Here is a 16,965-nt window from a genome sequence, read left to right on the forward strand (position 1 = left end):
AAGGCTGTGTGTTTCCTAGGTATTGGGATAGCTCTGTATTTATGAACTAGACTACCCATGCTGTGATCTGTGCAAGAACTGCTTTTAGTACATGCACAGAACCAAGTGTGGGGGCAGAGAGTGGTTTGTGAATGCCTGTCCAGAAGTGTCTGAATAATTAACTCAGCCATTAGGTAGGAGCATTTAAATTTTTGAAGATGTTTTCTTTGGGAAATACAGGATAATCATCTCCTCAGGCACCCAAAAGAGACAAGGTTAGATTCTGATGTCTGCCTAAATTGCACATCAGGAATCTGGGTGCTGGTTTTGAGTCTCACCTGAAATAATTTGTTCCATGTCACAAGGATTTAAACCTGGTCTTACTGCCAGGGTAGCACCGTCATTGCTTGGCTGTCTTTACTAACTCATCCATCTCCACTGACAAGCTGGCACAGTACAGTGAGGGCTCTTTTGGTCCCATAGGAACAAATGCCAATTAGCAGGGGAGAGCAGGAGCGGACACAGACCCACGTCACAGGGGGCATGCCAGGGTAGCAGGGTTACTCTGTTTCAGGTGTTCTCATGGCAGCATCCTAAGCCTTGCATATTAGTTAACTGTTCCCATAGCTGCTGTATGTGAAAGGGCTTTGATCTATGAATGAGCCCAACACATGGTGCTTGTTCACTGTATGTTAACAGCAGAGATATTATTTTTAGCTCCCAAATTCTTTTTCTTCACTATTAGAGCTGAAAGACCTTTCGTCCTTAAGGCAGGCAACTGTTCACAACAGTGTATTGGGGACAATGTGCTACATGAAGCCGACACTTCCATTGGGGACAATTTTTTTCAGGTTGGGTAAATGGCTTTTTAAATAGCCATTTAAAAAATCTAAACAAAGTAGTCATGTTTTATAAAGTTCTAAAAAGAACTGTTGTCTTTGGAACATGTAATTTGCAGATCTCACTGCTGTAATCCTTGATTTAGAACAATTACAGCACTAAGTACTTGCTTTTTTTCCCCTTCAAAAAACAAAACCAAACCCCAAACCAAAAGCTAGACAGGTTTCCAGCAAAAGCTGGGATAATTGAATGGAAACATAGCCAAGTCTTGCAAAACTTCAGTATACAGTTGCTATTCTCTCAAGAGATATTTTCTCCTGCCATCTGAGAGCCTGGTCACTTGTTTTCCTTTTTTTTTTTCTTTTTTAACATAATCACTAGTTGCTAGAAATAAATATTCCAAGAACTAATATGCTGGTTACAGCCTTAAAACTTGGCATGTGTGCAGTGCACACTGGTTTAAGAGAAAGCTGTTTTATAACATTTTTAATTATGAAATTTCTTATGCAACTGAGTTAAAGGGTCATTTATGAACAATCCAATTCCAAACCTTCCGTAGGTAGTAACTGACCTATGTCACTTCTTGTAGCTTAAGCTTGACTCAGTGCAGTCTCACACCAAACAAGATTTGGGAGCTGGAATACAAAGAATGCTGATTCAATGTACAGTTCATAATATTTCTTTTCCACCCACAAATCAGTGGAGTAGTTTATCTATAGCTCCAGTTCTGGGGTGGTTTTAAGTCCCTTAGTAGAAGTGAGGCAGCTGTGCTGCTTGCTATGGAAGGACCATCTCCCAGGCACCCCTGGCAGTAGGCAGGCTATGCCAGCTCTGGATCTCTGACCATGAAACCAGGCCTTGCACAGCTGATTCTGCAGCCAGCTTCAGTCCATGGCTGTGGGATAATTTACACAGCTACAAGAAATTTAACTGTAGGCCTCTGCCTCTTGTGTGGGCATGGACGGCATCCAGAAAGAAGCAAATCCATATTCCTAGTCATCAGCTTAAAACCACTGCTCCCTTCCCTTAGATTTTGCTAGGAAAATGATGATGGAGAGATCCTTAGTACTTCCACTTAGGCAAAAGCTAACTAAGCAGCAGTGAGCCTCCCCATTCCTTATTCCTGGCGTGGAACTAAGACTTCTGCTCGCTGTTCAAAGAAAAAGTCACTTCCAAAATCACTTCAGGTGAGCAAACAGCCAAACAGACACATTCCATTTCCTGTAACAGAAGACTGACTGAGCTAAAAGTCTTCAGCCTTACAAGAGATTGTGCCTTCCTGATCTTGCTTCTACCTTTGAGGGATTCTACCAAAAAACATTCTTTTTTTTTTTTTTTTAAAGCAAATTTTAAAGACGGTTAACTTTAGTTTTATTACAAAGCTTTTATTAAAAAACAAATGCTCAGCACATTAACTCAAACTGGAATGACAAAAAAAAAAAAATTGGTTGACAGTATTTTTGGCAAAGGCTGTGCCTTACTGTTTTAAAAAATGGGTACATCAATGCTCATTTCAACAACTGGCATAAAATCCCACTAACAGGCTAACAAAAACAGATACAAATACAGAACAATTGAAGTAATAATTCAAGTGCTGGGCTTTTTACAAGGAGAAGGGGAATGGGTGAGAAGGAGAACTCACTGCAGTCAGATTTGCTGGATGTATTGCTTATGTTTACAGAGTAGATGATACAAGACTAACATGTCTACTGACCAGCTGACTGTTGTTACATTTATTTAGTTCTATAGGACACTGTATTATATAGACTGAGAGGCCACTATTTGTTACAAATAGTTTAACAAAACAGCCACCTTTTTTCCATACAGATTTTTCCTCTGGCATAAAAAAAAAAAAAGAAAAAAAAAAAAAGAAAGAAAAACTCCTTTTATTTAAAAAGTATTTCAGATTTCCGACACTTGTTTAAAAGCTCATACCTAGTAAAATATACACCAAAGAAATTACAAACTAAAAGTTAAAATATAAAAGCATTCAAGTTTCTTTAAAAAAAAGCTAAAACCGAAATTGATCCTGTCGCACCATTAAATAAAAAGAAGGTTGAGTGTGTCATCCTGGTCCAGGCAAATTCCATTCCTCGATCGATGTGCTGTATGGGGCAGCTGTGGTCTAGGTTATTCTGCTGGCTGAAGCAGGCAGAGAGAGCCATGCTACTGTGTTTGCTGACTCAATATGGACACAGATGAGATGGGGGCTTAAGAGTGCAAGGCAGAGGTGAAGACAGAAGCTGCTCTGCTGACCCAGGAGCTCATTTGCTCTATTTATATCGGGGCTGGACCTCGTGATAGTGAAGGATTTGGGCAGTGATTGTCTTTATGATTCAGTGTCTCTAGCAGTGACATCAGGGTGAATGACATCCTAGACAGACTCCTTGGGGGTGGTCTGTGTGGATGAAGGACACACCTAGGGTTTAACAAGCTTCCATCTCCAGAAGGGGTCCTGGTGTCGCTGCCTTTGCTTTGCAAGTTGAGAAAGCATTTCTTTTCCCACCTACAGGGAGAGGGGGGAAAGAGAGAGAGAGAGAGAGAGTGATAAAGACTATCTGAAGCCTATTAAAAAAAAAAAAAAAATTCTTCAAACAAGCTGGTGATGGGTCACTGTAATTCTTACAACTGTATTAGTGGAATGTGCATTACAATGTCAAAGTTAAATGCAGAATTTATTACTACTTGATTTTGCTTCAAGTTTGCAACTGCATTTATCAAAAGTACTTTGGATGAGATACCGACTAGAAAGGTGGGGTTTTGAACATCCAGCATATTACAGAAGTACTTCCTTTTTGTAGTGGATTTCAATTTATCTGCAACATTTGACCCAGATACCATTACAAAATTAGACATCCTTAGGCTTTAGTACTGCAGTGCGGTGGTTGAGGTCAATTAAACCTCTATGTCAGAGCCTCAAGCTCTACTCCCTGCAGACATGAAAAAATGCCGTCTTCTGCAAGCAGTTTGGTAGAGGAATGTGGTGGATGAGGCTTGTGTGAACACTGATTCTACCATCCATCCTCATGACTGGAGAGGATTTGTTCTGCTCTTCAGCAGGGTAGGGAACATATTCCAGCTGTGTAAGAACCATGAGCCTTCTCCCTACCAGTAAAATTCACTAGCTCTTGGAAGGATTTATATTCTTAGAGCATGTGGCCCACAGTACAGGCCTAATAGGAATTGCTCATCCAGAGAGGAACAGTTTTTCCTCACTAAGTCTCTGGGTTACGTCAGCTGGTTTATGAAATTGCCGACTCAACCCTTGCCCCTCTGATCCAGACAAGTGGGTTGTAACAGCTTCTCCACCCAAAATCTCTAACAAGTCAGATGTTTTTCCACACGTGGACACATGCTCACCAGTAACTGTTTGGGGATTATCGGTATCTCAGAAAAATCAACATTAACCTCTAGGTCTCCATGTATTACTCAACTGCCAAACAAGTAGAAGGTTCAATGAGCAAAGATTTTGAGAGTGATCATAATTAGCACAAGAATGCAGTTTGGTGGAGAAGGTAAACAAGTTTTCACCAGAAGAAACACAAAATGCTTAGTCACATAAAGAAGATACACTGCCAGCACCTTGAGTCACGCAAGGCAAGACAGAACAAGTTTATGAAGAAATGGTTTAAGCCACAAGTCAAATTTCTTTTAGACTAATCAGGATAGATAGACTGCTAAAGCCTGCAAGAGCCACAAGCTGAATTAGTCAGCAAATTTTACATTACATTACATTACAGCAGTATTTAAACCAGGGCCATTTATAGCTGAGCACCCACCTCCCATCTGCTGCAGCTTCCATGTAAACCATTACAACACAAATTGTTTCACTCATACTGGCTGAGTAACGTGGCAGCTCCTGAGTAATGAGTTACACTGCCTCATGTAGTGCAAGGTAGAAAGCCACTAGAACTGATTTTGTACCCTTTGATTTTAATCAGCATATGCTAAGGCCCCAAAATCTTACTAAACAAGCTGACTCCTTATCAGAGGTCACCCACGTGGCTATTATAGTGGAAAGGAAAGTTGAGGACACTTAAGTTTAGCGCAGACTAAGGCAGAAAAGACCAGCATGAATTTATAGCAAACTTCTCTGTATAGCTTAGATTTGATGCAGACTCCCCTGTTGCCCAAATATTGCCATCACTTCACATCATAAGTTATAAGAAATAACTTACACCTGCTGCTGGTAGCCACAAAAGGACATTTAAAGCCACTGAGGCCTCTTAAACAGCACAGCTAGAAGTCCATGGGCAAACCAGCAGTTTCAAAAGAGGTGGTCTGTATTGACTAATTCAGTTCCCATTTCCTCATAAAACCAGCCCATGTCCCAACTAAAAAAAGCCTCCTGAGCTTCCTGCCTTTTTTTTTATTTTTATTTTTTATAAAGTAGCGCAGTGCTCCGTAACACGTGCGGATCAAAGAGCTACGAAGGGCTCTACCTTTCCAAGGAGCGCAAAAGAGAGGCCAAGCAAACAGCACAGAAACACTGGGGAGAGCACCCTGCAGCTTTATATTTATTTTGTGCCTTTTCATCCCAGATTTTCAAAGGTTTGGTCCAGGTTGCTCTTCCTGGGAAGGTTTTCCTCTCAGTCTTACATGAAAACATTCAGCTTCCTGTTGAGGAATGGCCTTGAGGCGCCAGGCCAGTAGTTCACAGCAGTCTGATACAAGCACTGTGATTCAGAGCTACTCCCCATTAGCAGCCAGGAATGTCTACTTCACTGAAGGAAATGAAATGCTCTTCTGTTGAGATGGTTCCCTGCCTCCTCCCCCCTTCCTTTACCAGCAAGCTGTCTTTGAAGTCAGGAGGTTAAAATAACGACAGTGGCCTTGCTCTGGCCCTCAGCTTTTTCCAACAGTGGCCATTGCTTCTTTCTCAATCCAGAGGCAGCTTCTGCAGCGCCTGCCTCCTTTCCATAGCTCCTAACTATGCCCAGCTCCTCTAGAGACACTGCAGACACCACAGTGGTTCTGGATGGGGACAGGCACAGGGAAGCCCCACGTATTTTTATTTCCAAGCAGTACAGCAAATTACACAGTAGCTGTCCTGAAAACAGCATCTAGAACTCAGCCTTTCCCCTGCTGCACATTAAGGCTAAACGCTGGAAATTGCTTCTACTGCTGATAAACCAAATAATACCTAAAAAATACGAGTGATGATGGTCTTGCATTACAGATATAAAACAGGTCAAATCAGGATTCTTTTCAAGAAACCACAGGCATGTGCTAAGGAGACTGAAGACTTCCCACATCTAAGGCTTCACTGGGGGGCTGCAGCTGAAGTCTCGCCAGGCAAGGCATGCCCTAGCAAAGCCCAATCCACAAGTGAAGTCGGCACAAATCAAAGACTGCAATTACAGCTCCCTGGCTGTGGTTAGGCTTCAAAGAAAGTGCTGCAAGTCACATTTTACATATGTGAAGTCTTGAGCCTGAGCCACAATGGGAGGCACTGTCTGTGCCATTTGCAGTGTACATCTGACTGCAGGAGAAAAGGGGAGAAAGAAAACAACACCTCGAGAAAGAAACAGACGCAAGATTTCAAGAATAATGAAGTGCATAATGAAAAGCCTTACTACTGAAGTGAAAAAACTGTGTTTCAGGAATTGCTACAGTAAAGTCTCCTAGCAAGCCTGGGCTCAGTGGCTGAGGGGATCACAAGGGGATTTGAAGAACTCTGTGCTTCGGAATGAGATGGATTGAAGGGTGGGTCCGCAAAGGTCTTGTTCTCCTCTGCTCTTTTAACTTTTCTAGAACAAGGGAGACCACTTCATCTAGGTCATGCCAATCAGGAAAGGTTATTGAAAAAAGTCAAGAGTGTCTGGATCAGCACAGGAATAAGTATAGAGTAAAAGAAATACCTAAATCTTCACAGAGTGCAAGGGATATCAAACATTTTAAATTAGGTACTTTTTTTTCTACACCTTTCCCTATCTCATTGTTTGGATACAGTTCTAAGAAGAGACAAGACTACATAGAACAGGCTGTTACATGTTTTGTTTTTTTTTTTTTAAGAAAAAAGTTCATCTCCAAAACTGTCTGTTAATCTGCTACGTCAAACAGCATGGCAAATTCAGGGACCCAAAAGCTGAAACTGTAATTTTCTTTGTAAATCCAAAATGAACATATTCCACTTACTGCCAGCTGTGGTTCTTTCAATACTCCAGAAAGCTGGCTATGCAAAACCAGGTCGTTATTTATCAGGGCAGTTTATGCTGTTTGTGAAGTCCCTCCGTATTTTCTTTAACACCAGAGCTGGAGAGGCTTTCAGGCACAAGCAGATAGATGCCGGCACTGCAGTCTGCTCCTCTTCCTGCACAGCTGTGCCATGGTTTGTGGGTTTAGCCCAAACCAGATCCTTGAGATGTTCAGGGCAAACACAAACAAACACTCCACAACCCTTGTCGTTTCTAAACAACAACAAAAAAACCACCTCCCAACAAAACCCCAGTCATTTTAGTAATCCAATTTGCTGCAGGGTCCCACAAGCTGTTACAAAACATGGATGGAGAGACCTACGGGAGACAGGAAAAAGCCCTCTCTGCAAGAGCTGGATACCAGCAGGCAGCAGAGGAAACTTTTTAATCTGCCTTTGTATCCAAAGTAATGACATCAAATTGTACCCTAAAACTGTAACAGATGCTGCCATGTTGAAACTGTTAGTATGAAGTTTTTCTTGGTCCGTCCAACCTCTCCATCCCCCTTGCCACTTTTAACTTTGGTCCATTGCTGGTAACTGTGAATGGAGACTCCAACTGCAAATTATTCACTGCTGTTTTAAATGCCCTGAATTAACTGCCCCTGAAAATACCTCTCCATTAACTACAGGTGGAGCCTGAAGTCCTAACTTCTGTCCTCATAGTTTGACCTCAGCTAGATGCATTAAGAGAGCAGCAGGAATATTCCTCCCACAGTCTTCCCAAGCCAGAGACCTCTTCCAGAGCAGATTAGTTTCAGAGTGGAAAACACCCAGGTATTTTAGGGTTCCCGTTTTGCACAGCTGACGGCAATGATGCCAAGCAGGTGTGGCTCTTATCAAAGGCCCCCAGTGTAGGCAGCACAAAACTACAAGCTCTATCACTGAGCTAGAATCTTTAAAATTATCTTACTGGAAGACTCAAGACATGTTTTTCCTGTTGGGGCTGGGAGGGGAGAGAGGCTCCATGTTTCTAATAAAAAACAGATTGCCTCTAGACAGCTGTCTCTAGCAGCTTCTTAAAGAGGAACAGTATACTAAAGGCAAGGAAGAGGGAGGAAGAAACAGGCTTGTCTCCTTTCTGTATCCTTATGGCATATAATAAATATTCAGAAGACTATTTTTAAAACTATTTGTTTTCTAGACTGAGAGCTAGGGGTACTGAAATTGCTACTGCAGTTTTCACCGGCTGTAGCAGAGAAGAATATGAGGTATTGGTAAAGCAATAAGCATTGCTTGGTAAAGCATTTTTTTTCTGTTCACAATTAAACATAGGTTAGAATTTACACTACTTTGAAAGACAATCTCAACAATTATATCTTCTGATATAAATAATATATAATATAAATAATAATAATAGAATAAATAATAATATAAATAATTGCTTTCATGAAACCAATGGCAAGTCAGATATAATCTGAATATCTTCCTGAGCTTCCATCAACTGTTCTACACAGAGGCATCCACAGAGCAACACTACAAGCATAAGACAACAGTTTACAGAAACCACTACAGAATTTAAACATACCAACTTCACTTTGATGCAATTAACTCATCATAAAATTTCTACTGGTCCAAAATACACAACAGGAAGCCCGTGTACCTCAAAAGACACATATGTGAAGAAAACCAACTATTCATCAAAATGTAGTCCCACGTAGCTTATGCATTTGCCTTTACAGAGAAACCAACTCTGTGTAGTTATTTTGGCAATAATATTTTACCATGTGCAATTTCAGGTATCCCTGAGATGAAGGATAGAAGGCTGTCATAACTCCTTAGTTACTCTGATACAACTTAATATTAATGAGGAAACACATATCCTGTAGCTTTTACAAGGAGGAAGTAACTTCAGAAATGATGTCTCCCTGCTCATTTAAGCCTACTTAATTCTCTTCAACCCCTGATCCTACTGCACTGATGCCTGTGGCAGGAACACCAATTCCAAGATGGTTGCTGGTACCATTTTCCTCAGTCGCCTCTAACCCTGCTCACACACTACCCCCCTGTGCCAATGACGCTTTCACTGCACAAATGCTTCTACCATTTGCTCCTACCAATGGAAGGAGGAGCTGACAGCTCGTGTCCTGAAAGCTCTCGATAAAGCCCATAATGTCTCACTGACTTACCAGGCTCATGTTTTAATTAGCCAGACAGTGGTGCTTCAGCTGGTGTGTTATGAGCTTTGTATGGCTTTTCAATCTGCAAGCTTTCAAAACCATCTATGTGGTACAGTCTTAACAAGCAGGGAAAGGGTCAGAGATTTAAAAGATGACATGCATAAAAAATTCCTAAAGTAGAGGATTAGGGAACTGACTGGTATGAGAAGGTTTGCACTATTAGCAGTGACTTTTGCAATATCATGGTTAGGGCTCTTTGGTTTTGTTCTGTTCTTTTGATTAGTTTTATCTTCAGGATGGCTAGGTTTGCATTCAGGTGTATCAGAAGACCTCTTTATTCATAATCTCTAAAATCAGAGGCAAATGGAGGGAAAACTCAGTGCTAAGCTTTCACAAAATTGCATTTGACTACAATTCTGTTGAAATTAGAAGACAGATTTCACCTAAGCTTAGTCTCCAGAAACAAATGGGAAAGACTTTGACAGTGTCATAAAAACTTGCTTTCTAGCTGGTCTGGAACACAGTTTCAAAACCTCATTTTTAATTTTTTTTTTTTGTGTAAATACACTAAAAAAAAGTGAAACTGCAATGCAGACCTGAGAAAAACACTAAAATTCTCAAGTTTTCTTTCAACTGGAAATGAAACGACATTTCAAAACATTACATCTCATTTATGAAACAGTTTGTCTCTACAGAGTTTTTCTCATGACCTTACACTTCTCAGTCTGGTGGTGAGTTTACTAAATCCACCAAAATACATCGTTTTTATCCAGAGAAGAATGGTGCACCAGCAGTCAACTCCCTGTCCCCACCCTATCCCACAGGAAGAGTTAGAACAATAGTTGTCCCACTGCTCTCCTTCATTTTAGCCCAAGCCGCCTACTGCTAACACCTCAGAAGTGAAACAATAAGGGGTTTTTTAATCACTTGTAAATGTGGTTAAGTTCAAACATTAAGTATCTCTAATTTCACAGCAGGTTCTGCAACTTGAGTGTCTCCAACAAAACAAACACATACATTCAAGCTCCTGAATTACCCATTTTTTTCTATTTGTCAGTGTGAATTTAAAATACGAAACTATGAAGATCAACTTTATAGCTGATCACGCTGCACTTATTTTGCAAAAATCCTTAACATTTTTCTTATTTCTCTAATCCCGTATCTATGCAGATTGTCTAGTTGAAAGTGTTCTGCTATTCTTTAATTTGGAAAACCTTTGCTTTGCTACCACCCTCACCCTCCCCACAGGCTGTGATTGCACTGAAAATAGCCCTCCCTTCCTTCCTTCCTTCCTCCTCTCCTTCCTTCTCTCCACCAGGATGGCGAAGGGAAGCAGAGATGTGGGTCTGCTCTGCTGCACCTCTCCCAGCAGGTGTCAGTGCCTCTCTGCACCTGCACCTGCACCTGCAACGGGGCTGTGGTTTCTCTTCGGTTTGCTCTTCTGACCTTTTCCTTGATGTCAGAGAGCCTGAAAGAGAGGACTTCTGGCTTTCACCCCAGCAAGATCAATGTCGGGTCAGAATTAAGTTGCGGGAGGGGACACACAGGAGGGACAGGATGCCATCCAGAGGGATGTGGGCAGGCTTGAGGGATGGCCTGTGCAAACCTCATGAAGTTTGACAAGCGCCAGGTCCAGCAACTGCATCAGGGCAATCCCAAGCACAAATAGAGGCTGGGTGGAGAATGGAATGAGAGCAGCCCTGTGGAGAAAGACTTGGGGGTGTTGACGGAAGAGACCCAGCCATGTTGCACTCCCAGCCTAGAAAGTCAGTTGTATCCTGAGCTGTATCCAAAGCACCGTGGCCATCAGGGCCATGGAGGGGATTCTGCCCCTCTGCTCTGCTCTGGTGAGACTCCACCTGGAGTGTTTCAGCTCTGGGGTCCCCAGCAGTAAGAGCACATGGACCTGTGTGACTGATCCTAAAGGAGGCCACAAAGATGTTCAGAGGGCTGGAGCAGCTCTCCTCTGCAGACAGGCTGAGAGAGTTGGATATGTTCAGCCTGGACAAAGTTCCAGTGAGACCTTGTAACAGTCTTCCAGTCCCTAAAGAGGGCCTACAGGAGAGCTAGAGAGGGACTTCTTATGTAGTGATAGGACAAGGGGGAATAGCTTTAAACTGACAGAAGATAGCTTTAGACTGGATATTAGGAAAAAAAATCTTTAATGTGAGGGTGGTGAGGCCCAGAGAAGTTGCCCCATCTCTGGAAGTATTCAAGGCCAGATTTGATGAGGCTTTGAGTAACGTGGTCTAGTGGAAGGTGTCCTTGGCTGGGGTGGGGGGCCATTGGAATTAGATGATCTTTAAGGTCCATTTCAATCCAAGCCATGATCTCTCTGAGGGCTATACTCATTTTCTATGCAGGCCTATACTCATCTTTTTTTGGAAATTTTATGCCTATCTGCTATAGTATAAGTATTTCAATCCAGAAAATTTTCTTCTGCTCATTCTGTCCCTCTTGCCTGTGCTGAAGGCTACTATTCATGGGCAAAATGAGGAATAGGGAAATACAGGCAACACAGGAGACAAATTTTAAAGCAAATCAGGACAAATCTCTGCACCACCATCACCACACACTTTCTCACAGAGACTGACTTCTATGCAAGTTCTTCAGGCTCTGTTTAAAGCTCCTGAGCAGTCAAGAGCTATGGGAAGGGGTGGAGCATGTTTCAATTTGAACTACTCCAGCAGCAATTTCAAGAGCACTAGACAAGCCGGGTTTGAAAACATGCCACAGAAAGGAAGGTTCCACATCCTCTTTGCATCTCCTTTCTCAGATGCTGGCCAGAAACCCATGGTGAACCATTACCACAGTCATCGGATGATGCTTCTCCACAGTATTCTGGCTGTGGACTGGTCCACTTTATAGTCTGCTTCCACAGCCTAATTTTATTTTCAAGTAATAGGGAAAACATAATCCAGTCATAAATTACTGCCCAAAAAGAACTTCTGTGCTGAAAATTGGCTCCAATTTCCATGTAGGAAGTTTGAAATGTTAAGATAATTCATTGTTCAAAGTTAAATGGTCTTAATCTGATCCTTTTAAGTACTTCTGATTGCAGAGTCAAGTTTTCTTGGTTTTGAAAGCTTTGCTAATGTAGATGCTAATTGTCATGGAATTTTGCAAGCCACAAATATACTTCTCACAAGTTTTCAGGTGTCTATTAGGCTTCTCTATCACTCTTTTTAGCCCTTGAAGATATGCCAAAACACCGTGTTAAATTATGTAGTTTCCCAATTCCATTCTGCCGTATGTTGAATGATGTGCCTTTTAGAGTTCTGTACAGAGCAAGTCATAAGAAGTTAAGTATTTCCATGCTGCAAAACAATGAGGAATCTTTGCTAGTACCCTTCTGTTTCCTTGCTGATTTCAAAATACTCATGAGATGCTAAAAAACACCTTTTTTTTTCTTTCCTTCCAAAAGTCAGACTGGATAGGAAATTAGAAATCTCCACTTCTAAGACAGAATTGCTCCTATTTACAAATCCCCTAGAAGTTTGTGTTTCAAGTAAAAAACCACCACTCACCTTTCAGAAAGGTGCTCAACAGGTAATCTCTACGTTGTCTTTAATCTCAGTTTTTGTCATCTCCCCGTCCCTCCCTGGCCTTGCCTCAATTTATTTTTAGCATTACCAGGTCTAATTCCACTCTTGGTTGGTTTCAAAATAAGAGAATAAAAAAGAGTTATTTCTTCAATAAATCAAAGTTATTTCAAACTAACTAAAATAAAAAGTGTGTAGGGCCATGTCAACTGCAAACAAAATCCTCCTTGGGACAGTTCCAGAACTCTTGAAGGACAGGCTTTTGAGTAACCCAGGATAATATAACTAAGACTGGTGCAGAGAGTCTGAAGTGCTTTACAAATTAGCCATTCAGTAGGTTGGAGATCACAGAACTCAGTTAAATCCTAAGAAGTGATGCCACATAAGATGACTGCTGCTGTGTACAACCTTTGGAAAAGGGGCAACTTAATGCCAACGCCTTGACTTTACCACTCTAATCACGCTCAAGTCAAAAAGCAGGACTAGAGGTCCACCTTAAAAATCAGTTACTGGCTGAATGTTCACGGACAAAAAAAAACCCAACAAAAGCCCCACACCCAAAACTTTCACAGTATCTTAAATCATGTCTGTTTGCATGTCTCTTCCGTTACTTTCCTCTGAACATCCCACCACACAACCCTCCCACCATTTCATCCTTCTCACTTACATCACCGTAATTACAGCCCTGGCTGATCTCCTTTGTGCTGATCTTGAGATTCTTTCTTTGGTCTTGCCACCTACTCATTTCTGATTCTTCTCAGATAACAGAACGCTTGTCTCCTTCCCAGACCTCCCACCCTCCTTCTCCCTCTTCCTTACACCATCCGTGCGAGTAAGAAAGCTGTTCCCAAACTTATTATCTGCATCCAGTAAAGACTACAACAGCTCTGCTGTGGGCCTGCTAAGATGTTATGCTTGTGGGCAAAACATTCTTTGGCTTACAGAGAGCAAGAGTCTTAACCTTCAGAAGTTTACTTTGAAGTCTGACTGATTCAGGTTCCCTAAATCATTCTGTGCATCTACTTCCAGCAAGAGCACATCTGTATGTCTCCAGTGCAGATCATTCACTCGGCATGAGCCACATAGTGAGGCTGCCTTCACGTGCATATATGGAGTCAACAGCACACTTTCCTTTCCCTGAAGGACACACTACTCTTCTCAGACTCCGTGTTACAAATTGCCCGAAGACAGAGAGACAGGTATTGCCTACAGGCTCCACAGTTACAAAGCCTAAGAGGACACAGGAAGGCAGGAGTGTAAAGGTCAAAGGGAGAGAAAACTCCCACACTCAGAACATTCAACCTCTAATACTGAAAATGCAACAAAAAAGATCCAACTAAAGTAGTTCAGCATAGGCAAGACTGTAAGGCATCCAAGAGACCAAATATTCTGGTTTTTAGCTGTCACTTGAACCTTAGTTGTATTCCAATCCCAATCAAGTGCTCTGCATCAATTCAGATAAAATTATGAGTATTTTGCCTACTGGTACTGTGTTGAGATCAAAGTGAAAAATATCCAGAACAGTCATGGAGCCGGGCAACTAAGCGGAAATATCAATTATAAAACTCAAGGTTAAAGCACTTTATTTTTCAGTAGGTATAATGCTCTGAGTAATGATATTTTACAGCTACATTTGTTGTATAGGCTACAGAACCCCAGCACTGCAATCCGCATCTCAAATCAGCATGACTCAGGCACATTGCAAAGGGCAACGTTGCCTGCTTGCCTGAAAAACTTCTGCTTATTAGGAAAGAAATAAAGAGCACACATTTTGCCTTTTCACTTTACTTCAGCTTTAAAAAAAAAACCCAATAAACAAACCACCAAACTCTTGTCTTAACCAAGTTTAGACTAACCAGCATAATGGCATAACTTCAGAAGAGGCTTGAATCATGCTGACTGCTGACTGACACACTGCACACAGGAAACTGAAGTTGGCTTTCTCACGCTGAAAGTCCAAGCAGAGCAGAGGACCAACAGGAGCCTGCTTTGCTGATTACTCTGAAATGCCACAGGGAACCTGTGGCCAAACAAGGCAGAGGAAGAAAGGACAGAGCCCATTTCTGATACGGTGTATAGGTGATTTTGAAAGGCCCTATTTTTTTTTTTGGCATGATTTTTTCCAGCATGATTCCTGGAATTCTTGGGGATCTCCCAAGTGCAATCTGGGTTAATTAGACAGTTTAGAGGCAACTATTATTTCAAATTAATGCCATTCCTACTAGAAAACACATCACACTGAGAGAAAGAGAAGGACCAGCCTTCCAACACGGATGCTGAGACATTAGAATTTCACTGTGGTACTGTGTGCAGTCACAAGCTGACTAGGTGTGTTATTGCACATGTGTAATCACTAGTCATTCCATCCTCAGCGCAGGTAATACGATATAAAGAAAGAAAACACATGCTGGAAATACAACAACCACAAAAAACCCCAACCTGCACCACACATGAAATGTCACTGTACAGCTGTGGGAGAAATTCTTGAAACAACTGAAATACAGTCCTATTTTCTTAGCAGGTGTTTTGTTAGTATACAGGTGAATAAATGGTTTTTAAAAGGTGTACCCAGCCAGCCAGAATCTTGTCGATGTCAGCACATAAAATGTGCTCCAAAGTCAGCATCTATCCTGCTCTTATGAGTTGTGACAGTCTGGGAGGGCTTGCACTGCTTAATAAACCCATCCCTGGATCACAGGCAGACTTGCAGTTCAGTCAGTGAGGTGTGGTCAGTTTGAAAATATTATGGTTAAGCAGTGAAATGGTGAACACCTAATAGATAGCCGGTATAAAAACCATCAGTAATCAAAGTAACATTAGCTTTGGGATATGATAGTTCTGCAATTTTTGCTAAATTCATATTACTGCATAAAATTTAAAAGAAGGCTTATTTTACAATTCAGTTTTATCATCAGGAAAGCTTTAGAGATGTTCTTACCATGCTTCAGATGTAGGCAGCTGTCATTCTGGGGCCTGTACCTGTAGAAGATTGTTTTCCTTTAACAAATTTCTGTTACAGAGTTTTTGAACATTCCAAGTAAGTTTGTTTGCTTCAGTGTTACATGGAATTTTTTGTGTGTGTGGGGTTTTTTTGGTTTTGTTGTTTGGGTTTTTTTATGGTTCTTATACCAGCCATTTTTTGTTGGGGAAAACAGGTTGTTCCTTTACATCTTTTTAAAGGCAAAGAGAAGACCTCACTGATGCTTTTATCCAACCTACTAGGCAGCTGTTAGTGTACAAAGAAACGTAAAATACAGCGAGAAAAAATACAGTTACTACAAAAGGTCTGTGTAAAGTTTCCAGTGTCCAAAAATACCACACAGTATTTGAGACATAGTTAAGTCTAAAGATGATACAACACTGACTGAGGAGAAAAGCAAAGGTAAAACAAGACAGTGATTGCAGTAATGCGTAAGTTCAGCCAAAGATGATGCCGTCAGGACTGCTGCTCAGAAAGGTGTAAGGGAAAGGAGGCACGGGTTGTGTGCATGTTCACAAGCTTACATTCCAAGTGAAATATCTTAAAATGTCCATCAGAAGCAAGTGTTAGATAAAAGCTTGTAAAAATTAAATAGCGCAAGCCCTGGTTTCTAAAATATACCTGAGGTAAATGGCAAGTAAGAGGTGGTCATGGCCTACCTGATGATGATTCCTGCAACTTTTCTCTCTTCCTCTTCTTTTTCTTCCCCTGAAAAATATGAAATTTTACCATACCATTACATGCACAGAACTTTTTTGTTGTCACCTCACAGCAAAAGTCATCTGGGCACTAAAAATGTTAGGAAAAAACCCTATTATTTTCAGGGTAGCTTTTCTATCCCACTTTCAACTAGTTCAGCGGTTTGCTCTGAGCATCTATGGAGAAATACGCACATCATCAGTACATATATTTATATCCACATGGAATTACAATTTCTGGCAGTTTTTCAACTAACACTGGCAGCCGCAAGCACCTAAAAGACTTCTCACGCTCAATAATCTGATGACACGTATGTTGATATCATAATTTATGGCTCTCACAAGAACGCTTCACACATCCGGATACTTACACTGTCATACATGGTAGGAGCAGACAGGGTGCTGAAAGGTTCCTATGACAACCATGACTTGTCCCCAGGGTGCAAATCGGCCAAGTAAAACTGTTCTGATAATGCTCGTACCTGAACAAAAGCCAAGTCTGGTGTGGCTGTGCCCGGCACTCTGCAATAACCAAACAGCAGAGACTGTACAGCAGAGCACCCTTAACACGGCTGAAGTGCAGAACAAATGAATGCCTGGCAGCTGTCTT

At 41.5% G+C, this 16,965-nt stretch overlaps 1 protein-coding gene across 7 annotated transcripts in view; it reads right to left on the bottom strand.

Annotated features, from left to right (window-relative positions):
* Window positions 1-2,195: 2,195 nt before the first annotated feature.
* LEF1 (lymphoid enhancer binding factor 1) overlaps window positions 2,196-16,965 on the bottom strand; it is a 70,449-nt gene continuing 55,679 nt past the window's right edge. For 2 of the 7 annotated variants that reach the window (XM_040065374.2, XM_040065368.2), the window contains 3 exons: window positions 16,317-16,365; window positions 15,616-15,656; window positions 3,198-3,325 (listed from right to left, as the gene is read on the bottom strand). In XM_040065374.2, coding sequence (XP_039921308.1) covers window positions 15,622-15,656; window positions 16,317-16,365 — 84 coding nt within the window. In that variant the 3' untranslated portion in view covers window positions 3,198-3,325; window positions 15,616-15,621. Of the gene's footprint in view, window positions 3,326-5,981; window positions 6,594-10,475; window positions 10,604-14,421; window positions 14,698-15,615; window positions 15,657-16,316; window positions 16,366-16,965 lie in introns of those variants that run through there. The other 5 variants (XM_040065372.2, XM_040065367.2, XM_040065371.1 and 2 more) reach the window with 4 other exon arrangements.

The sequence above is a fragment of the Hirundo rustica genome, chromosome 5 (genome assembly GCF_015227805.2).
Source record: "Hirundo rustica isolate bHirRus1 chromosome 5, bHirRus1.pri.v3, whole genome shotgun sequence".
Taxonomy (NCBI): Eukaryota; Metazoa; Chordata; class Aves; order Passeriformes; family Hirundinidae; genus Hirundo; species Hirundo rustica.